Source organism: Cygnus olor, chromosome 15, assembly GCF_009769625.2.
Source record: "Cygnus olor isolate bCygOlo1 chromosome 15, bCygOlo1.pri.v2, whole genome shotgun sequence".
Classification (NCBI taxonomy): Eukaryota; Metazoa; Chordata; class Aves; order Anseriformes; family Anatidae; genus Cygnus; species Cygnus olor.
The window spans coordinates 4,463,525-4,488,230 of NC_049183.1; the positions used below are offsets into that span (position 1 = coordinate 4,463,525).

The window sequence follows — 24,706 nt, forward strand, 5'->3', positions numbered from 1 at the left end:
CACCAGAGTACACTTGATGACAACCCGAGGACTCTACCTACGTTAATGATTCTTCTGATACCTAATGAATATGCAAGAGACTCAAGTGGAAGTGAAATGAATATGTATGTATCCCATCAATATAAGCACCCTGGTAGTAACCCTTGGTGCGCAAGCTAGGAGGAGTGATCCCCCTTGCACCCTGCGCTGCAATAAACATACCTGCGTTATAACTCTCCTCGAGTTGCAAAGTTGGTTTCTGTGCGTTATTGGTTGGCCTGAGTCAACTGCTGGTGAGCAGAAGACACCTCTAAACTTCATTTTTACACAAGCTGGGCTGGGACACACCACACACTGCAGCCTCAGCCAAGGGAAGGCTGCTCATTTCAGAATTTGCCAACCTAAGTTTTTCCGCAGTCAGTCGGGCACCTGATCTTGCTGCAAGCATTGTGAAAGCTCCAAAGCCAGTCAGAAAGCGCATGCTCACTGCGCCAGGCTTCATCGTTGTGAAGAGTTCACACGAGAGAATACACGCTCAAAGGTTTATTTCTCAGTTTTACCATATTGCTTGCTCTGAGGTCTACAACAAGGAAAAATCCACAGACAGCTTTGCTGAAGAACAAAGTCAGTAGCTTCCACAGTCAAATACCTTTCAATACAATGCAAGATTCTTCACAGTAACAAAACCAGCATCAATGCAGGGCAGCAATTCCAACAATCGGGTCGGAAAGCAGTTCAGCAGCACACCCACTCATCCGAAGCAAAAAGGTCACACCAAACAACACACACATTCATCTCAGCTATGAGGAGTTCCGCACAACACTCAGGACAATGACAGGGCTGGCAGAAAGGCATCCCAGGTGAAGAGTGGGGTGCCTGAGACTCGGATCTAACGGTCACACTCCGGGGGTCAGCAGCAGCAGCTCAGCTCCTCCGGTGCCACAGCTGCAGGTGAGCTCTTGGTCCCCACTCGCCATGGCATCGGCATCACGACGGTGACTGCGCCGTCAGCAGAGGAAGCTCCCTCCCCCGCAGAAATGAGGCCACATTTCAAAGGAGAAGGTGCAGAACTTCAAAGCACACCAACAGGAGCTGATTGATATGTGCCCGCCCTCCATGACTAAACGCAGATCTCTGTGGGCATTAAGGTTCAGCTCCTCAAAGATCAGTACTGCTTGCCCCTCCAACTATTATTGTTTTCAGTTATCTCAACCCAGAGGAAATCCGAGTTTTTTTCCCCCTTCCCTCTCCCCTTAACATACTTCATCAGAAAAGTTAGTGTATCAAAGTGTAGGAACGACAGCTTCAAGGTCTCAAGAGGAAGGCTGTCCCCTCTGTCTAGCACCTGGAAACAGTTCCTGTGGCCTGGCAACAGCTTAAATGCCACTTAGAAATAAATGCAAGTTTCTAATGTCAGGAGTTTCTAGTCTTTTCTGCCTTCAAGAGAATACTACAAAGCAAAAACAGCTTCTCAGGAAAGCAAACTGCTCTTGCAGGACTGTGGTAGCTGACGCACAGCCTTCGGCTCTCCAGCTTCACGCTGAACAGTTTATCAAGTGACACTAGTGCTTGGCTGCCAACAGGACTACAAACACGAGGGAGGGCACTCCAACAGTCAGTTGTAACGCGATCAAAACACTCTGCAGCTGGGGGACCTTCGGACAGTTTTAACCTTGTGATAAGGTGCCCACTGTTCCCATTTTCTTCAAGAGCAGTTTGTTTGCAGTCCACCTCTCGCGTCTTGCATGGAACGTACAAACTGTTGGCTTAATTACCTGACTTTGATATACACTTGGTTAGCAACAACCATTAACTACACGGAAAGAAAAAAGCCTCTTCACTACTGGTGAGTCAAGTCCCACTGCTATTCCTCTAAGATGTCTCACAAACAGTGAAAACCACACACGAGGACTTGCACTTGAAAAGAAACATTCATTTTTACTGGACCAAAGGAATGTGTGAAGATGACACAGCTTTGTATAATTCCTCTTGCTAGATTATTGCAGCCTCTTGTTTATTTAGGTTATTCAAATTCAGAACAATACAGTAGTGTTCCGGGATGTCTGCAAGAGGAGGTGGCTACAAGGACTAAAGAAGCACACATTGCAGCAATGGTTTAAGATTGATAAGAATATCACTAGGCAGCAGAAGGAGGATCACCTGGCACCCCATCTACCTGTCTGAAACGGCATCTACACTCTGATGTGGTTTGCAAACTCGTACAAGTCACAGTTCAAATTGTTCTGTGGGCAGTGTGTGCTCCAAGGACCCCTCCCCTAACTGCTGATGCATGGACAGAGCAGCTGTTAAGACACTGCCAACCACTGAGTCGTGCCACCCAATGCAATGTGTTGCTTTAAGAATGAAGATAAGATCTACCTTTAGTCCCATGCGAAAGATTGGTTGGTCATCCAGATAAGCTACCTAACAGGGGGCTTTTGTGATCCTTCACCAGAGGGACCAGAAGCTGTTCTCACTTGATATAAGGAAATCTGGGCTGAGTCCTAGAACTGACTTTTGAAAAGGACTCGAGACTCAGATGTCTGAATCTCACTGATTTTTAGCATCAGTCCCTGAATTCTCACACTAATACGCTATTACAAATTTCTGACCCACTACGAGTAATTTCTGATTTCAAACACCCAAATATCAGTGCACTAAGAACAGACCAGGGAAAGGAACAGTGTTTCACTTAAGACATGGTACCGCACTCCGGTTTTACTGATACAGTTGCATCCAGCAAGAACGGAGAGAGAAAAGTCACATCACCACCACCAGCTGCAGGAGAGATTTTGCACATAAAAGCTATTCATTTGGAGTGTAATACCGAAGTCACACAAATCCTGCCAAAATGCAGCTCTAGGGAATTTCCAAAAACTTGACAAGTTGAAAATTAATGCTATTATTTTCTTGCAAGGGCACTTCACAGGCAAGCTGAAAAAAGAGTTGATACGGACAAAGCTAACAAATCCCACCTACACTCAAGAAATCCTACTAAACACGGTACATTTTCCAAGTGTTTTATTTTGTCAGAGGAACTTTGTGGGATATTATTGAGTGCAACATGATACTGCCAGCTTTGAAAAAAAGTAGTAAGGCAGCATCAGCCAATGTTTGTAAAAAGCCAGAAGTTCAAGCCCCTTCCCATCAATATCTATACTGATTACACTGTATAATTATTATAATACTGATTACATCAACCCTTCCAGTTCAACCAAGCTTACAGTAAACCCATGAAAAGAGCAAGCAGTACGTGAATCAACAGCCGGGCAGAACTCACTGAGTGCTAAGTGGGAAAGAGGACCCATGCTTACTCTCAAACAGTAAGAAATAATCTACTAGCAGATATACTCAGTGCAAAAGATGCCGTAAATTTGTATATGCAATCTAGTATTTCAAGGGGTTATTTTGAAAAAATTCGAAATGGCACCATAAGAAGAAACTCACATTTTTGCCAAGTTCATTCATTGACTTTGCAAGTGGCAACAATCTACCAAGACACATACCTCACTGCTGACATGATAAACAAGCCAACATCATCAACCTGACTGACCTGTGACCTCTGAATATTAACATGATTCTGATCAGCCCAGCTGAGATTTTACCACTAAAAATTTTAAGTTTTTCCCTTTATGAACTTCAAGATTAAGTAGTAACAACATTTTCCCCACTCCAATAGAGTTTTTTAGATTGAACAGCTGAAAAAAAAACACCTCACTTCCTCTTTTCCCTTCATTTCACCCATAGTAGTAAATCACCTTACTAGTGAATCTCTCACTGAAGTTTTGAGAACACCCTGTGGCATGCTCTGGACTACCCACTGATATTTATGTACTTGTGCTTCATGTGGGAGAGGCTCTGAAGTACTTACAGGCAGTTTTAGATAAAGACAGACAGCAGTTGCCTCCAGAGATCACAGAGCATGAGGTGTGCTTGCAGAACAGAACTGCACGCTTGAATTCTCAGGAATAAGCAAAAACTTCTTTGCATCAACCACACCTGACCCAACCACAGATGGCAAAAGAACAATACCTTGTTCAGAATCTCATCGCAGGGAAGACTCATGATATGGAAAGACAGCGTCACCTAGAGTTCTCCTGGGAAACTCGTTTACTTCCAGAACAACGTTACATAGAAGATTCCCCTCCCACATTCCTCCATTTAACTTCAGGAGAGTACATTAACCTTCTGTACACCGATGTTTAATTCCCCAAATGTTTAGTGATATCAGCACAATTATTCTCAGATTTAAAGCTTCATTTCAGCTTCCACAAAAGACAAAGAAATGGAAGTGTCTAAGCACTGCACATAATCTTAGGCTTTCAGCTGCCTGAAACACAAGTCAGACTGAAATTATTATACTGATATGGAATACAAATGTAAACAAGAATCAAGTCTCTGAGATATGATTGTCCTGTCTGGACGCCTTCTTCAGAGGCAGCCTCCTCAAACAGATGCAACTGGAATGTATCAAGGGCTCAGGTACAAGGAGGAAGGTAACTAGCAATCACAGTTCCTTTGAGAATTAAGGACTTTCATCACTTTCTCATGAAATGGTACTGATAATAGCTCCTGATTTGTCTGCACAATGTCTGTTGACAGCAGGGCAATGATTTTATGAACTTTTGTCATGCCTTTATGAACTTTTTTATGCCTTTTGTCAAATCTGAGGTCTCCAATATTCCTGTGAAAGGACGTTTCAGGTTACTGGCTCAAGCAAGATACTTTTTCCAGTGGCACACAGCTCTACAGTACACCTCAGGCAGCTCAGTGTCTCCGAGGAATTGCATTGAACAGCAAAATTGTCCTGCGATATTGACTTGTATACATTTAAGATGGTTTGAAATCATTCCATTTTCACTTTTACCTAATATCAACACCTGAATCCAGCCAGATCTGGTATCTAGAGGTAATGAGCTAAGGAGTTAATCAGGTACATCACTTCACTTTAACTTGCCTTAAATAAAAGTAAACAACTAAGCCCTGCATTCAAGTGCACTGCTTAGTAATTATTAAGGAACACTGTGCCCACAGGTAATTATGTTCTAACTAGGCTCCTGCATTAGAATTTTCCCTGGAAATCCTAAGACAACTGAAAAACTGCCTGAATAATGATAGTCATGTCAGCCATTCATGGTGTCCCTGAAGCCCCACACCTCCAAGACAGAGATCTGGAAGCTTTCAGAACACAATGGTTGATTATTGAAAGTATTGCAGTGGCTGGTTCTTCCATGGTTCAGGTCTGCATCGAGATAAAGAGCCTGGCCATCACCACCTCCTGTGAAGAGACAAGGATGAATTTAAAGCTGTCTTTGCATTTCTTAGGATGCGAAACTGCTATACATGCAAACAACTTAAGTATTGGAAGCTTTAAATGGTATTTACTTGCTATTTTCAGATACAACAGCTATGATCAAATGCATAGCTTTTAAATGACAATATCAGAATAGTGTTTTTTTTTTTTTTTTAAGTTCATGCAATTCAGTAAGAACAAGAATACTGATTCAACTGCCTGCCTTTACAACTTGTTTTTCATTGCTGGAGAATCGTGAAAGCTATCAACTGCATATTTTCTCTCAGTGAAGAAAAACTGCAGAAACTTAGCAATCAAAAACAAAGCTGGGAGGAGAACAAGATCCATAAGCAACAGCATTGGCTTGGTATTCTTAATCATTAGAAAACACATCAAAGTGAACAGGATTTTGACTATCCGTGGATCTATGTCAATATTCACAGAGCTTATAGTCAAGAGATGCAGTAAAGTGAAACAGATTTAAACAGAAATGTGTTAGGAAAACAAAAAGAAGGATTTCCCTACTGCTTATAGGGCAACTGTGTAAGAATAGTTACAGAAGCCATCTGAAGAATCAAAAGGGTAGAAAGCCTTGTCTACACCTGGAATTGTGTACAACTTTCATTTTTATATATCTACTGCCCAAGGTTGCGTTTCTCTTATTACTACCTATAGTGAACAGTAAAGATCTCTCAATTATCTGTGATACATCAATATAAGTGATTTCCAATTCAGTTACAAATGCACTCAAGTTTTCACTAGCCTAGCTGATACTTAAGCAGTCCAACTTACGGTTGATTTGAGCACATGTTGCTAAGTGGCAAATTGGCAGACATTTTATGGTACAGATGAAATCACTGGACTAGTTCCTCTCTCAACAAGCGTCAAGTGAAGCTTTTTGGGAAAAGAAAAACTACAGCTGTACCTGTTGCTTGTGAACTCCCTTAGGTGACAACCTTACTAAGCAGGCTTTTGCCAAAGTCAGCAGCATCACAGATACAATAAAGTTCCAGAAGAATGAACATGTTTTATACTTTACCTTGTGATTCAAAAGCCTCAGTATAAACTAAGATCCTCTTCAAGAACTATTTCTCATCACTAGGCAGGATGAAGGTATGGCTATGCTTAAACCTATGACTTACTATCGAAGATCTTATTCTAAAATGCACAGCGTTTTCCCATGGAAAGTTTGGTTGGGTAATGACATCAGGTTTTGGCCACTTTTCTCTCTAACTGTAGCAATACTGAAATGCATATATGGTAAACACAGGTGACCCTCTCACCTAAAGCTGATAGGAAGAACTGGTCGGATATATGCTCGAGTTTTCATACTGACTTACCTATAATGATGCATTCACTGCTGCCAGCCATGAACATGGAGGCTGTTTTAGAAGGCAAGTTGAAGTGCCGAGCTGATAAGAAAGGAGAAAGGCGATCTGATGGGTCTGATGGAAGGCTACGGGACGAAAGGGTGCTGGAAGCTGGTGAGACATGATTTCCTGGTTCAGAACCACTTGTGGCCAGTTCTGGATGTTTTATGATTACCCACTCATAGCGTTCTACTTCTGGTTGCAGCTGTTTAGGTGAGGAGAAAAGCAAAACTTTAAATTAGTGAACATTCACAATGCTGAAAGTTCTGCAGAGAAAACAACGTTCAAGCCCCTTAGAGTCTACCTGCACCAAGGATTGGACCAAACGGTGTGTTAGGTCAGATGTTATTTTTCTTTATACCTTTGCTTTTTCGGTGATTGAAGAAATGATGCAGTGGTTCCCATGTTACCTTAATATATCTTGTTAGAAAATACTCTGTGCATGGGGAAATAAAAGTCTTACCACAAAATCAAGAAGTAAAACTTTCTCCATTCAACATTAAGAGCTCAGTCGACTTAGAAACTAGCAGGGCATAAAATCCAGCCTCTTCAGTTGGAAGGAAAGCATGAGTTACTTATACCAGTACAGTGTTTTGCCATACTGCTGTGTAGCAACAACATTTTACTCACCCTAAATACAAAGCACTCCCCAGTTCCAAAGAAACTCAGCTTGTTCCCGCCTCGTCTCCGCTCGCTCCAGTCAGTTGACAGATAAGCACCGCAGACCTAGCACAAACAGCAAGGGCAGGAGGTTTTCCATTGAAGAAGCGTGTTAAACCAATTGACACCAACATTTCAGAGTCCAGAACCGAAGGTTCTATTTAGTTGAATTTTCAAACTTTCTGGAACAGTGGATTAAGACAGCACAAGTACTTATATATAGATTTCAAATGCGTTAATCTACTGAGTACCCTTCAAATACCAAGTGTTTCATGAATTATTTTACATCTCATAGGCCTTAAAGGAAAAGTGTTCTAACACAATACCAGCTACCAAAACACAAATCACTCCAGACTTGTAAATCCTGATTTCTGCTTCATTTTGGCACCCAAAGCAACAGTATCACCACAAGTTACAGTATGAGTAATTCTGGCTGGAATTTTTTTTGCTGGCAAATAGTAGTCTTGAGCTCTCTCTCCCCATTTCAAACTGCAGGTTAAAATCAGTCTAGTTAGGTTAATTCTAAACTAGCTCAGATATTTAAAGCAGCCTATTCGAACAGCATGGGGCTTGCTAGCTTCTGATTAAGAAAAACAGCCCTACGTGGCTGAGTTCTTCTGCGGACTCCCTTGTTCACACTGGAAGAATTTCTCACTACCAGAAACAAGCATCACTGCCAAGTGCAGGCAGACCAAACAATGAATCTCTAAGAATGAGAAGAAAGCAATACTTCATATTTTCAGAACTACGGTTAAACAGAATCATTTCAAGGTACACTTGCTGTTTAGCTTCCATCAGCATTACAAACAGAACTCCTACGACGGAAGTATTGAAGAGTAATTCTGTTATATAGACAAAAGCACGTGCACGAAGTAAACAAAAAGCCTAGAATGCTGTTTGATCTGCTATGATGGAATGCACGAGAGCCAGCAAAAACAGAAGACTAGTTTTCCTCTTTCCAAAATGCAAAGAAACATTGGAATAAAAAGAATGTGTACCTTGGCAAAAGCAAACATGCAAAAAAAAAAAAATCCCCACCAACAAAAAGACTCACCACTTTTCTCCTTTTTTTGTTTGGACTGTGTGCTTTTTTTTTTAGGCGTAAGAAACTAACTGTACTATGAGAACAGCATCACTTAAAGCTAGACTTTGTAACGTACTCCAAGACAAGAAGCAAAATAACGCCTTATGTACTTTCCTTCTTCCCTTTAGATATAATGGGCATCATATAAGCCATTGGCATGTCATTAAGTCTGGGACTGCCAGAAACAGTATACAGAACTACAAAATAACCTGTAGCATTAGGTAGATGTGAAAAAGAGTAGAATGGGAGATTTTTAATGGGCAGTCATCCTGCAGGAACATAAGCAGAAATATAAGCCTCCATACTATATTAATAGCTTGACATTATACACAGAACATTTAGAAGCCTAGCACAGTAGATGAGAGAACAGACATTCATTACACAAGGTACTTGTGTGTGGTCACTGAGGTTCTGTGAAGCTTGTTTTATGCATTTTTTTTTTACTTTTTTATTTTTTAAAGCATGAGATAAAGCTAATGCTTTTGTTTTCACATTATGTTTTCAGGAAGTTTGGTGAGAACACAAAGCTTGGAGGAGTGGCTGAGAGAACTGGGCCTGTTTAGCCCAGAAAAGAGAAGACTGAGGGGAGACCTCATTAATATATATTAATATCTGAGGGGAGGGTGTCAAGAGGATGGAGCCGGTCTCTTTTCAGTTGTGCCCAGCAAGAGGACGAGAGGCAATGGACACAAACTGAAGCACAAGAAATTCCAGCTGAATATGGAGGGCACTTCTTTACTGGGAGGGTGACAGAGCACTGGGACAGGTTGCCCAGAGAGGTTGTGCAGTCTACTTCTCTGGAGTTATTCAAAACCCGCCTGGATGCCATCCTGCGCAATGTGCTCTAGGGTGATCCTGCTCGGCATTGGGGATGGACTGGAGGTCCCTTCAGAGGTCCCTTCCCACCTTGGCCATTCTGTGACTATGTAGAATCCAGAATAGAACCCCCAGAATAGAACCATCAAATGGCTGGGGTTGGAAGGGACCTTAAAGATCACCTAAATCCAACCCCCTGCCACATGCAGGGATGCCACCCACTAGATCAGGTTGGCCAAGGCCCCGTCCAGCCTGGCCTCAAACACCTCCAGGGATGGAGCATCCACAGCTTCTCTTGGCAACCTGTGCCAGTGCCTCACTACCCTTACAGCGGAGAACTTCCTCCTAAAGTTTAGTCTAAATCTGTCCTCTGTTAGTTTAAGAGCATTCCCCCTTGTCCTATCATCACCTACCCAGTTAAAGAATCCTTCTCCATCCTTTTTATAAGAGCCCTTTAAGTATTGAAAGGCCGCAGTGAGGTCTACCCAGAGCCTTCTCTTCTCCAGGCTGAACATGCCCAGCTCTCTCAGCCTTTCTCCATAGGAGAGGTGCTCCAGCCCTCTGATCATCTTAGTCTGGTATTATTCATAGCATTTAAATTCTGCTACCTTCTCTCCTCATAACCTGAAGAAAATGAATATATCCTCTATGAACCATGAGTTTAACACACCTCCGCAGCCTCTCCTTCAGATTCTGTAACTGAGTCTGTTCGAGATCTCAGTGAGTTACTATAGTACATCATCCCACATTACTTAGAGTAACTGACCGAGACCTAGGGTACAAGACTTAACCAAGAATTTATAGTCCCATAATCAACAAGGGGAAAAAAAATTAAAGCATGCACTGTTTAAAAACAAACAAAAAGGAATTCCATGTCCCTTGCCTCTCCATTTCATTATGGACTGTTCTGTGTTGCAATAACCTTGCACAATTGACTAAAACCTAATTTCATCAGTTGTCTTTTACCTCACTCACCTCCTTTGCTGTGGTCTTGATGAGAAGAAGAGTTGGTTCATGTCCCTCACTATGAGAATAGAACCTGAAGTGCAGAGCACAAAAAAAAATAAGCGCTCAACTACCATTATCAGCTGCAGTTCATTTCCACTTTAACAATACATACCACCTCCTCCTCCAATTGATGGCCTGGCAAAAAGAGATATCTGAAGCCTATGCATATTCCTTCAAATGCTTTCCACAGTCCATTGCAAATAACAGTTGAATGCAAACATCAAGCAGTTCTTCTCTACCTAGCTCTCTGTACAGCTGTTCATGCCTCTGCAGAATAACTATCTGGCTACCTATCACAACAGCAGCATTTTATACTATTTTACATTGGGCAACAGAAAGTAAGTTGTGTTCTGAGTACTGATGGCTGTAATACAAGAGCCTTCTGTTTTCACAGCAAATAATTATGATGCATTCTCTTTGCTTGCTTTTACTTTTCCTCATGGACACATAGGGCTAGGTCAGCACCCCACCTTGGTATCTCAGTTTGAGATATTGTCATGATTAGGAGCTCTATGATCATAGTCTCGTGTGTCAAATGCGAGCAAAACTCATGTCTATTTCACCTCACTTTAATAATAACAAACAGATCAAACAGAAACTGTAGAGGAACCTCCAGTTTCCAACTCCTTTATTTCCCTCTGGACAAGCATATTCAAACAGATCCATCAAAAACGTCTACAGAGCAGCCACCGAGTTAAACAATTCATAACCAGTAGGGAATGAACCAGTCTCAGCGCAGTATATTCTCAACTGATGTATGTTTGACTTTCCCAGTTGGTTGAGGACAGTTTTAAATGGCTCTCCACATTCTGGCAAATGAAATATCCTGGTCAAATGCTGAAGCCGACAGGAATTTGTTACATTTACATTCCATCACATACTATTTTTTAGATCAAGTTCTGTCGAGACATGGCTCGTACGTCAATCCAGTGAACAGTTCATTGGTTGCCCTTTTTTGCTCTACGGTAGAGAGGTGCGGGCAAAGTTAAAATTACCTGCTCAGACTACAGCCATGTTCCAAGGTGGTGAAGAGCAAGAGGGGCTGGCAAAGTGCAAAGCGCTCTGGGATCCATGACCAGATATCTCGCATCTCTTTCACACTGACGATTTCAGACTTGAAGTTCTCAGCATGGACTGCCAAGTGCACGTTCTGTCTGAGAAATACAATATAAAACATTGAGAAACAATACTTTAATAAAACCAACAGTTTCTGATTACTGGATGGCAACAAGCAAAGAGCTGAACACCTAAAGACCCTAGTAGGCATGCCACTGTCCAAAGCTCCAGCCCATGGGACCAGAAGGCCATGACATAGTGAAGAATATAAACTACAGCAGCTTAACGTACTCCTTGAGAACTAGTGATCTGGTTTTACTGGAATACTTTGAGCAATACTTCCGCGGGGCTGTTGTTGCCTGCATCTGTATATATAAAGGATATGACGGTGAGCCAGCTAGCTTGACCATGACCTTAAATAGAACAAATTACTTTTGCTATTTAACTAATCTCTACACTTAAATACTAGCACCAAAATACCTATAACCAGGATCTGAAATAAACAGGTAGTGCTTTTTTTCCCTCTAAGGTGCTGCCTGTATTGTGTAATCAGGGAATTCCTAAGACCCTCAGAAATCTTACAGAAATCACTATTACCATGGTAAACAGCTTTGCAAAAGCTTCAAATATTTGGCTTGGATTAAAGTTCCACCAATTGGAAACACTTCATTACGAATGACTTCCACTGTGTTAAGAAGTGAAGAAGCTCCTAGCCTCATGGTTGCAGATGGAATCTGACCACACGAAGTAAGGGAATGCCAGCAGCTCACACCAGAAATCAATCTCCCCACTCCCCCTCCAAGAGGCCTGATACAATTATGAGAACCGATTCTTAGCCTTTAAACACTTTAAGGTAATAAAAATAGTAACATCTTAACCAGCCTTCATTTCTCAGATTAAATAAGCACACAAACTCAGAGCCTGGGGATTAAACAAGTGTTACCGCATCCATGACTGATGTTAAAGTCTCTTAAAACGCAAGTGTGATGGTCAAGTACATGGTAGAAGTGACATATAAACTCACACAAGATATTAAGTTACTGAAGAGCAACTGAACTAAGTTTTAGGTAGTTTGCAAGGGTTCACTTTGTGGAAGAGTTGCAAGTATTTTCCCTTTTTTTTTTTTGGACAGTTCTACACTTCTTTCCTCTCTTTCTGGAACATAAAGAGGACCTCAATATTGCATATCTGCACATATCTGGATATCTTAGCTGCTCCCAAAACCACACACACATATATATATTAATTATTTTTCTTCCCTGTAGTACCAAGAAATCAGCATTTGCACCATACTTTAAAGCAGTGCTTGCCAGGAGAAATTGGGAAATGCTTACGGAAATTTAGCGTAGTTGCCTTAGTGCCAACATTTCTCATGAGGTGACGTCTTAGGTCATTCAAAAAAATAGTGCGTCCTTTAGCAACATGAACTAAGTCACTACTTGCATACTTGCCCTGCGTTGTTTAGTTAACAAGAAACTTATATGGATGCCTACTTAAACAGCCTACCCTTCAGTGGGTTTTAAAACTTACAGCATATCACTGTGACTAGGACATTATTTATGCTTTTAAACAAGCAAACTGAGGCACAGGAGAGGTCAACTGGTCTGACACAGAGTCTGAGCCGAGACCTGAACCCACACCTTCAGAATCATACTTGAGGTCTCAGCTCAAGACTTGAACCCGCATCTTCAGAATCTTACTTTTGGTCTCAGCCCTCCTGGTCCTGTCTGGTCTGCAGCTAAAGACTGGTGGCACTATGAACAGATCTGAGAAACAAAGCCGTGGTTTTAATTCATCAGAAATTAAGATTTTTCCCATATTCAAGGAATTAAAAAACATGCAGGGCTGTTAACTAGTTTATTGCAGTGCATTTCTGGAGGAAAAAATAACGATGATAAATAGGCTAAGACTTAGTAGCAAATACACAAAGTTTGTTTAAAACTTACTAAACATCAAATAAACAACCCTTGTAATTATTCCTGTGCTTAGCCAGTATATTTTTCACACTTACATAGATCTATTTGGGCAACAAACCTAAGTGCTCGTTCCTAAAAGGCTCTCAACTGCAGTGTGCCTGCCTTTCACCTCTGCTCCTTCTCCTGGCTGCTATGAGCTGCTGAGGTGAGGACTTTCCTGCCCAAGCCCCCCTCCAGCCCTGTGTATCAGCAGTATGCATAACAGCACATCACTTTCAGTACCGTCTGTCTTCCTACAGCTTTTCCATGTAGGTGGAATATCACCGTTATAAGCAGATCCTTCTGGTTTGCTAAAAAGCACTGAACAGTCAACTGGCCATTTAAAACTACTCCAGGCTGGCTCCTGACTATCACTGCGAATCGTTTTATATTTCGTGTCAGCATTCTGGTAGTGGAACCTTCTATTAGTGGAACCTAGATTATTGCTTTACTTAAGTATTTGAAATAAAATGACTTATTTCCCAGTCAAATCACAGTTGTAGGTGCCTAGACCGGACACCCTGTCCCGTGTTGACAGCAGTGCCGTTACACAGCCCACAGCTCCATCGGTCTCCCCAAAACCAAATCCTGTGCTGCTTCATTTTTTGATGCTTTTCAGAAAATTGCACCTAGAGATACAAGTAACTAGCCTGCGTTTGTTCTCTCATTTTTGGCAGTATTTCCGTTAACTTTAAAATATTTGTTAACAACGCTGAAAACCATCACCTCAGTGGGTAGCTGATTTTCAAGTTGGCTAAGTAAAATGAGGGTTCCGGTCTATACCAGCTGCTGAAAATCAGGTTTAGCCTTCACCACCACCACAGGCCTTTCAGGATCATCCAGCAAAAACAAAACAAAACAAAAAAATAACCCCCCCCAAACAAACAAAAACCCCACTGCCTGACAGAACACAGAATTTGGCCTGGCACTGCACTGAGATGTGCATCACCAGAACTGAACAAACCCATTGGGGTTTTACCCTTCATTAGTATTTTCCTCAATCCTTCACGTCAGCTTATTGGGATCTGCATGGCAACTTCCTATTGATTGCTGACATCAGAAAGACACGTTCAATTTTTATTATCATGAAGGAAAGTAAAGGATTAGAAATTAACAAAGTTTAAGTGTTTAATAAACCAGCTTATTTGCAGCTTTAGAAGGAACGTTATTTTTGCAGCTATATCATTAACACAAAGCGCCTCTGAGACTTCAGAGTTCCTGAAGATAAAGCCAGTGTTGACAGTGTATGGTAGCAGCTGTCACAGCAGCCATGTCTTATGTGTTTTCCAAGATAACTTATAAATATCACATGCCAAAGTGTGAGTCACCAAATTACTTGTCCCCGCTCTACTTTGTTTTGGGTCAAATCTTACTGGGTCTGCATAACCTTTAAAAGCCATCATAATTTCGGTTAGGACATGAACGTGTGGTGTAAGTGATATGTTTCTTCTCAGTCAAAAATGGCTGCTGCAGGTTTGTAAGACTGAAACATAATCCTGTGTTGAGACCGGCGTTAACAGACACCCTGCACCTCCATCGGTCCCCTCAGATCCTGGCAGAAATCAAGGCTTTCTGCTGTTTCCAGAATCCTGTAACTAAGGTAAAATAATATATGAACTTTGAAGATTTGCTTGGCTGGAATTCAAAAACAGATGATTTTTTGGAGACAAAATCCTCAACCCACTGTATATGATATGAAACACACTTCGACAAGTTTCCTCTTACGGTGTTCTTTCAGACATGAAAACACGAGGAAATTAATTCCAATTGGCTTTTATAAATTAGTACAAATGTTAGTGTGCATCTCTCACTAAAGTTAACCCATGGCACCTGCAACAAGGCCAAAAAAAATTGTCTCAAAAGCATTAATTTAGACCCATACATCTGTGGTACTAATCACAGGGCAGTCTCTATTTTTTCTCTGCTTATCAGGTGTTTACAATCCACTAGTTTTGTTCTTTAAGAAATGCTTTTCAGGCCAAGACTTGATGAATGACTGAATTAACCACTAATGCTATATGGCTGAGTAACTCTGACCTTCTTGACACACAAGCAAAAAGTCATCTTGCCTCTTTCAAAAAGCTACCCACATAAAAATAAATACAACGTAGTATGAATTGAGATAAGTCACTTGTAGGAGTGTGCCAAATTGAGTTCAGTCCAACATCTTTCCAATTAGTTGCGGAAAGCTTGCAAAGTAGGAAATAATTGAGCATGTCTTACGTAAACTGCAACAGCTCATACCAGGCTTGGACATGGAACAGTACCTTGTAACTCTGAGGATGTTGCCTTTTTTCTTTTTTTTTAAACAACACAAAACACCCACACGATTTTTCTTCCAGTGTAGAGATAACTTAAATCCCATCATTAACATCAAGCTTTTCTGTCCTGAAAAATACAGACTTGTATTGCTGTACAGACCAGCTGTGTGCATTCCCCCCCACACTCTGATCTTAGGACTCTGCAGGTGCTTTGAACTAACTTTGCAAGAGTATATTCAGTAGATGTTATGCAGCAATCTGATGCTGTAATTGCTGCCTTGCTTCTCTTGCCCCAGCATTAGCAATAATGACAGGATTAGAAAAAAATTACCAGCCATTCAAAGACAGAAGAAGCGAGCAAAGCGCAAAGATCCGAGTGTTTGAGCCTACCTTTTTGGAGATGCCACACTGCAAACAGGAGGGGTGCAGTGGGTATGCAATTGACAGAAGAAGAACGTAAAAGGAAAGACAAAAAAAGATAGAAAAGATCAGTGATTTTCTACATCCATGACAAAGTGAACGTAAGGAGCCTGGAAAGAAACAAAGTACAGTTTGATTTGAATCACCAAGCAAAAGGAAAAAAAATGACAGGTTAGGTTAAAATATTTTCTATCTTCCACCTTTTATTTTTTCCCTTTTTGCTGCCTGCTCACAGTTATTTGATTGTAAAATAATTCATTAACTACTTGCACAGGCCAAACACATCTATCTGGACAAGAAAACTTTCATCTTATTGAGCAGTGGAGAAAAGCTCACTTCTCCAGCAACCACATCGGTGTACACCAGGATCCAAATTGAGCCTAGTTCACAGCAGTACCCAGATAATGGATAATGAGAAGTATGTTTGCAAAAGTAAAGATGATAAAAGTTTTTCATTCGCAGCTCTGTCTGGTGAGGTAATTACTACTGGAGTTATTTGGGTATAAATTTACTACGTTTTGCTCTGAAGGCACCACTGTTCCGAGTGAGAATGCCACTACAACATTCAGTGCAGCTGGACCTTCTGTTTAACTCTCACTCTGCTGCTGAAGAATATACTAATATATTCAGAAAGGATATTACAACTCTTCTGAACTTCAGTACATGAACGAAAGGTAATATACACAAACTGCAAGAGTTAACACTGCTTGTTGCAAGTCCTGAATGCAGTGATCAGAATTCTACCCAACGTGACCTTCCAGCGGCTGAGCGCCTTGGCACATTTGAGACTGGCAGAACAGTCTCTTCCAAGAGAAAAGCAAGGGAAGGCACAAGCCAGTTGTAAACCAAATTGTAAATCTAAAAATAAACCCTTGGAAAAGACTGCAAAGTTCATGGAGATAACCTTCTGCATACACCGTACATGTAAGAAGTCCAGCTAACACATAAGTTATTTTGTAGGCTAGAATTGGGTAAGGCTATTTCAATACCACGGAACATACCCGTTTGCAACTACTGTGACTTACTCAGCAACATAACTGGCTGTAAGATATATACATGCAGAGGTCTCTTCGCTAAGCTTTTATTAAGGCTACCTATTATAACGGACCAAGATTTCATTGGCCCATTGCTCCCTGCGGGCTTTTCCTCCTCTTGTTTCTGAAAAAGAGATAATGCAATCCTCTTCTGGATTGGTATCCTCACTTTCCTTTCTCATTGTTCTTTCAAAATCATTATTTCAAATAGCACCTGTACCTGTCACAAACCTGGTCAGCTCCTACCTATGGTTACTATGCCCTTGATTTTCAGGAGGTTTGCAGTCAAACTACTTATAAAAGTAACCTGTAAATAAGACTTACTTATTTCTTCCCTCTTATAAAATAAACTCCCTAGGTGAGGAAAACATTCCCACCTCAGACAGCGTTTGCCTACTTGCAGTAAAGAAGCACCTGAGCTCACAGTACTGGACGGCAGGAAATTCGTGTTTTATACTAATAATCTCATCTTAAGAATCTTCGTATTTGTTTGGGCACTTTTCTTCCCAATAAATTACCGGTGTTTTTCCAGCTTTAATACAATGTCTTTTGGTTTAAAGTCAGCCAGTGATAGACACTTTTGAGATGCAATATTTGCAATCAACATTTACCCGTAAAAAGTAATTATGAATTCATCACACTTCTCAGTTCAGTCCCAGCAACGCTTAATTTTTGGGCTGCTGACTTTTTCTAACCAAGTCCACACAGAAAAAGTCAGCAGAGGTATCAGCATGCACCAGCAGAGCTCTTCTTCTCCTCCGCCAGGCACGCAAGACTAGCGGACCGTTCATTACTTAGAAAAGCTCAGGATCTCAGGTTTGTGGAGACCACTCGGACTACCTGTGGGGAGACCCCTACCTTTTCTGTTTGACTGTGATGCCCTTCTGCTGTAAAGCCTTCTCGTTGGCCATCTGCAGCAGCTGGATCTCCTTCCGTGAGAAAAGGCGGATAGCAAAGGCTTTTTCCAGAAGCCTCTCTGGAGACACTGACTTCGCAATGTCTCTCACAAAAGCTCGAATATCCTGCTGTATGCTGTCAGACTCCATGGGCTGCCCAGCTCTGACTTTGTGAAAAAATTTCAGAATAGCCAGTGCAACACGATAGAGAACTTTGTAGCCCTCCACCAGAAACACGTCAAAGACCCGAGCAATGTATGCCATGGGCAGCTCTCCGAAGAGCCACCGCTGCCAGTCCGAGTATACCTCTAACACGTCCTCAGACACTGCCACCATCAGCTTGTGTGCTGCCTGACAGTACTTGTTAACCAGGTCCCCGAAAGTCATGCACGAGGACTCAAAGGCTAGGAATGTCTGATCAATGAGCCGCTTAGAAGGGTCATTGCAAGCAAGGATGCGGCAAACCTGTTCAAAACACTCTGCCTCATCCTTGCTGTAGTGAAGGAGCAAAGCTATCACAGAAGGCAGTGCTGGGCAAAACGATATGTCTGGGAACTGATTTGCAATGCACAAAATAATCTTCCTGACTGCCCCAATGCCTTCAGCATTCAAGCAGTACGTAGGGACGAGGCTGTCGTCAACAAACTCTGGTAGTGGCAGGGAGTTACTGTTACGCTTTCCAACAATCTTCACAACAATGTCACGGTAAACATTTGCGTCCGGGGTCACTGTGCGGCATGGGATATTGCTAATTAGCTTGTGGTACACTTTGGCTCTCAGAGAATGGTTCTTGGCCCAGTAGCCTTGTCGGGCCAGCTGCTTGAGTTCCTGGAACTCCGTGCAGGTTAGGTCCTTTGCATCCTGGCTCTGGACAGTAACATCCATTTTGTCCCAATCCACAAAGCAGCTGTATTCATCCATGGCTTGAGGAGAAGCATATGAGAAAAATCATGAGAACTGAGCCTATTTCATCATTAAATGTCTTGCAGATTTTCCTGAAAGAAGTAAAAAAAAAAAGTTTGAGTAACAGACGATCTCCCATTTTCCTTAGGAACACACATACCTACATTCAACTTGTTCCTGCACTGCCAAAACTGTTCTCTAAAGCAAGAAGCATATAAGCACTTTTTATTTTTAAGTCAAACTTCACTTCCATTCTCATTACATACTTGTCAGTAACTCATATCAAAGTTATTTATCAATGGCCAGCCCACAGACTGATTCTGAGCACATCTGCCCATGAAGTGAACTTCCTAACTGAAGGACCAAGCAGAGGCAAAGACCTTAAAATTAACTTCTCACTTACAGAAGAGAAACATCCCACTCAGAAATATCCAGCTTGTCCAGTTTGCAGTCTCTATTCCTAACTCTCTGGGGAAGTAAATCTTATTTATCCTAAAATTACGCAGTTTCGTGAGCAGCGTAAACTGTTCCAGGACTGTGCAGCCAGTAAAAAGAGATGCTGACCTCCTGCTAGACACAACCTTGTGCTCCTACTTGCTCCTTTATGCTGGTACTGGCTCTCACGTGGTCACACAGTCACAGAGACTAGTTTGTTGATGTACAGTTCTTCCTTTCCACTTGGTAAGCAAGATGTGCAGCTGTAGGGTCAACTAGGTCAAGGTTAGTGCCAGTGCGAAGATGACAAGGCAGAACCACCCTTTCTGATGGCCATACGGGCTCACAGCAGCTTAAAACAGCTTCATGAAACTGAGTCTTAATCCTCTCGAGCACTGCACTGGACTTCTGGTTCTGATTTTGTATGCATTTCTATGATCAAATCACCCTCTAGAGGGCCTGCTATCACCAACATTAGACCATTTTAAAAACACGCTAGGCTCTAAGAGCAGCGAGAGCTATAAGATCAGGTTCTAGCCTCTAGTTCCTCAAGCCACACGTTAACATGATCTACCAGCTGACTCCAGCTTCAAAGCACACCTGTGTCCCAGCAGACAGCATGACTGCAACCACTAATGCCCGTACGTGAATTAGCTTTAATTTACTGCATCTCCCCTTCTGGTTTTCCACTAAAACACACCAGTGACAGCAGGCAACAAGTTAGTGCACTGCAGGAACACCCCTATCGATGCGTCCTCAGTGCCGGGTTAAAGCTAGGGAGCACACCCCCACTGACGCTGCAGGCTCTGCAAAGGCAGATAAGCCCTATAAAATGCAACAGGCCTATAAAACTGATTTGTACAATTATGACATGATGTGCAAAGGTCAAAGCAACAAAAACAGCTATTGAAATGCTTCCAGAAAACCTTTAGTCATTCCTGTATCAACAGGCTGGACGATGCATAGAACTTGACATTTACTAGCACAGACCATGGTCTCTTTTATAACAGGTGCATTAAAAGGATTTGAAACTCAAGGCAGACACACCATCAAGACAGATGACTCATCCTTCCTACTTTACTACAGTGAAATAAACATTTTGGTTCAAGTTCAGAGAAGTTCATAAACATACAATGAACATTAGCTTGGAAAGCTATACATTTAATCCAGATAGTTTTAGATTGTGGCTAAAAATGAATTAACCTTTTTTTCTTTTTGGAACCATGTGCTGAAACTCCAAAATTTAATTTCTCTTTAATAAGGTTGTCAGCAACACACAGAAGCCCTTTGGATGGCTCCTTCCTTCCAAATATTTTTTCAGATTTTATAAAAACAGATTTTTTGGGGAGTCATCTGTTACACTGTAGAACGTAAAAACAATACAGAAATGCTCACCATTTCTTTTTGTTGTGTTCTTCCACATGAAGTTAATTCTCAGACTGTAATTAAAGGAGGCAACATGTTGTCCCCACCTCAGACCTGAAAGCAGGCTATCTTATGATGTTTAGAAGCAACGCTTCCTTGAGAGCACGTCTTCGGGATCTGCAACAGAGTAACGGTGGGATACCAGTCCATTGCAGAGTCAACGTAGCTCTGTTAACATTTTTCTGTCATTCTCCACCTGAGAAACACAGGGAAATTTATCTTTAATTGAAATTCTACAGTAATACCCTAGTGGAGAAAAATTATATTTCTATTTAGGAGGGAACAAAGTACAGAAAGTTGAACCATACAATTCATGGTCACTTCAGTCCAGAAACCATTACAATCCTGTACTTGCTGGAGTCTCCACTATGAAACAGCTTCCCCTTCCTGCCATCACTTTTTGGGAACCACTTAGGTTTATATTAGGGAGGGTTAATTAAAACGTCTATCTTACGAGAGAACTTACAAGATACTCAGAGTTACAACTTCTCTGTCCTTTTTCCTATAAACTTTCTTCTCTCTCCTTACTCTTTGTTTTTTTCTATCATTTACGTACTTCATATCACGTATTCACATGAATTCATAGCTATTTTCTATCATTCAGAGTCACAGGCATATTTAAAGGTTGCACGTCATCTTTCCCTCTGGAAGTTTCTCCAGAAACTAACTAATTTGATGAGTGCATGCTCCTCAGCAAGCTCACTGAAGTCAGTGGCTAGGGGATGGAAATCAGACTGACAGAACTTTTGAACACACTTTGGCTGGGAGAAATCTGCAGGCTGTGCAAGTAGGTCTGGCTGCTTGTGCTTCTCAGAGCTCTAAATGCTGCAAGAAAAAAATGACAGCTGCAAGAAAAAAAATGACAGCAAAGCAAACAGGCATTGTTGAGGCCGCTAAAGCATGACCAGCTCTTAACTGCTTGCAAAACCAACAGAATTAGTGTGCTTCAGCGTAATGGTGCATAGCTCCTGACACCGTGCCAAAAGCTACTGCAAGCCAGCAGGCCTCAAACTGGGAGTATTTACTTGCCAAAGGAGAAGAGCCCAAGAAATTTCAGAAAAATTCTAGCCAGCCTTTGTCGTCTCCTCCTCCCACTCCTTCTGAATCTTCCTCCATCCGTCCCTCTGCACAAGTTTTCTTTTCTGGCAACCACATAAAGAGCAAAGTTTAACTTTGAGTTGACAGTAGAAGCAGACAAAAGCTGTCTCATTTTCAGTAGCAAAGAGCAAGCTGGTCAGGGGCTGTGTCCCACCCACTTCTCGCAGGTACTGAGACTCATTTATATCTCCTTATTACAACACAACTCTTTCCCTCTTGGTAAAGTCACTTTAGAAAAGTTAGCACCACGTTGCAGCAGTATCCTCTACCTGGATCTCTAGATAATAGCACCTCAACTGCAGAGAACTGGAATGCTTTCAAGTACCTCTTAAGACAAAATTGTAATAGGGTTTTAAAAATTAGCAAAGCCAATTACATTACTCATGACGATGGCAAAGCTTGAAAGTTACTTATACCTCCTTTAAGGAGAAGCCCCTATTCTCCTTTCTAATTTGACCGACTTCTACAAAACAGTAAGAATTAACACAGAACAGAACAACATGTTTTTAGTAGCAACCACCACACAAGTTTGAGATTGTTGGATCTATTGGTGTATTACGGAGCTTCGCGCTCTTCAGTTAAGTGCAAATTAAAAACAAGTGAGAAGTAGAAAAAAGCATATTGAAAATACACCAAAAATGGCTGCAGTACAGACAGAAGATTTTCCGAGGTTAAGTTTAAAACTATGAAGCAAATAATCATTATAATTCAAAACCAGGCAATGACCACTGAACTGGAACTGGCACGATTTCAAGTCAATGACTACATTTTTAAGAAATAAGCTTGCCAGTCCAGCCACATTTTTCCATTCCATCCCTTAATTCTTCCCATTGTTGTGTAGGCTACTTTCAGAAGATGTCTGAAAACTGCACTGAATTTTATGGAGCAATGGAGCAAATTGTGACAGTCAAAAGTCTGATACTGCCTTTGAAAAAATTTTTATGAAAGCATCTAAAAATGCATCAGTCAGAAAATAAACAATTTGAATTATGACTTCCCTTCATCAAAAGGAATATAAGGTCACAATTTTACTAAAGCTAACATGGCTAGGGACAGCTTTAATAAGTTTCATTACAAAAGCAACCTAGTAAGTTTTGCAAGATGCATTTCAATATTTCAACCACCAAATTAACCAATTCTACTTCCAGTTCATTAAAATAATCAATTTTTGCTTTCCAAAACACAAGAACCAGCAAACTGAAATACCTGAATTACAACTAATGTGGAGTACCGATATTTCTTCCAAATCCAGAGTACATATATCCACGTTAGTGAAATATTTATATTCTAAACTTTTTTAAAATGCTGGAATTTAAAAATTCCAGCTTTGATTAAAACCCGAGATTAAACTACTTGGTACTGATTTTAATAAACACAAGAAAGTTCCTTAAAAAATTATAATCAGGAAAACCTTGTTCCCTATCCTATTCAAACAATCTTACAATTTTGCCTTCTGAAAGTTGTACGACAGATTAACAGCCTGTTAGGATACTTCACACGCATCCAGTGTAGTTCCTGTATAACGTGAAACCTAAACTTTGATAACATTTTTCATCTTACCCATGCACAGTCGTTGATTTTAATGAGGACCACTTTTCAAACACCTCTGATACAGTTCTTTGCTACGCACTGTACAGAACAGCTAGATACTGACAACTGATATTTTGGCTCGTGTTTTTATAACGTGCTAACAGGAAGCAAGTATTTTCTTTTGCTGTACAACAAATAAAGACTACTGCTAACGTCCCAGAGCTGCAGCGTATTGTCTCCTGTTTATACTGTAGTGATGTAGCCAGAGAAAAGGCTCAAGTCCAATTTCTTTCATAAGTCCACTTTCTTTGATTAAACTAATCTATGCAGAAGGTACATGAACCGATGAATCTTCTTCCTTGAGATTTCTAGCTATTAATCCTCACTCCAGTTGAAGAAAATTAAACCCTAAACCCTAAGTAGATGATTTCCCATCCTTGAACAATACTGAATCACATCTGAGATTTTTGCTTTATATACCAACGAATCTGATAGAAGAACAAAGCAACGCAGCACGAAAGTAATGCTGCCAAAGAAAAGACAACTGCAAGTTACTCTTTCTTCCCCAGTACTTCAGTGCACCCTGCAGTTTTCTCCGAGTCCAGGCTTACAGCAGCATACCTTGACATCTCTGCTACATGGCTCTAGAAACAAGACCAGACATCACAGTGCCATCCCGTTACATTTACGGCTTCAATTACTTCCCATTCCACAAACCATTTAGGAAGATATATGCATCAGAGCTTAAAATTAAGCACTCCATTTCGCACCAGAACAAGCCAAACACAACTAGCTCATCATGCGCAGGAAAGCGATTCGGACCATGCTGATGCATTTTGAATTGACGATCCTTTTCAGCGGAGTACACAAGAGTTCGATGGATTGCTTTGATGAGGTTAAATGCAGTTCGATCTCCTTATGGATTGCCCCAGGCACTGTCCACAGCATAAGCTGGGCTCCTGCTTCTGGATAATGCCCTAACACTCGTTTATCAGTAACAATAGGGGCTGAGATATTTGCTCCCCGTTGGTTTTCATGCTCTTTAGGGACAAAGTCTAGAAACCCGTTGACACAAAACAAGTATTCACTTCTGACTTCCCTGAGAAACTGCTGAAGACCTGGTAAGGTCTGACAGTACTGGTAAGAGCACACTACAGGGCAAATCATTTTAAGCATCTAGATGATTTCTCTGTGGACGTCACCGTTGCACATGAAGCACAGTCACTGAAGGTTTACAAATTGAAAGCACAAGATTCTCAGGCAAATGAAAGCACAGGTTACGTTGTCTTCTTAAACAGGGACTTTTAATTATCTGTGATTAATCAATCGTATTTTATTACAATAAGAAGTTCAGAAACATGACGATCTATGCTGGTCTGATAAATGACAGTAGCTTATATTTAAGAGAATGTGTAGGCCTTATATCTAAAAACATTTCAACAGAAAACAGCAACCCCTCATTCCCATCTCCTGTCCTGGGACA

General features: G+C 41.2%; 1 protein-coding gene across 5 annotated transcripts in view; it reads right to left on the reverse strand.

The window, feature by feature from the left end:
- Positions 1-512: 512 nt before the first annotated feature.
- The window catches only part of TBC1D24 (TBC1 domain family member 24), a 29,847-nt gene continuing 5,653 nt past the window's right edge, over positions 513-24,706 (reverse strand). For 3 of the 5 annotated variants that reach the window (XM_040574572.1, XM_040574570.1, XM_040574573.1), the window contains 8 exons: positions 20,566-20,791; positions 17,795-18,827; positions 15,873-15,890; positions 11,206-11,364; positions 10,178-10,241; positions 7,273-7,368; positions 6,613-6,847; positions 513-5,257 (listed from right to left, as the gene is read on the reverse strand). In XM_040574572.1, the coding sequence (XP_040430506.1) occupies positions 5,103-5,257; positions 6,613-6,847; positions 7,273-7,368; positions 10,178-10,241; positions 11,206-11,364; positions 15,873-15,890; positions 17,795-18,753 (1,686 nt within the window). In that variant the 5' untranslated portion in view covers positions 18,754-18,827; positions 20,566-20,791 and the 3' untranslated portion in view covers positions 513-5,102. Of the gene's footprint in view, positions 5,258-6,612; positions 6,848-7,272; positions 7,369-10,177; positions 10,242-11,205; positions 11,365-15,872; positions 15,891-17,794; positions 18,828-20,565; positions 20,792-21,620; positions 21,738-24,706 lie in introns of all 5 variants that reach the window. The other 2 variants (XM_040574571.1, XM_040574574.1) reach the window with 2 other exon arrangements.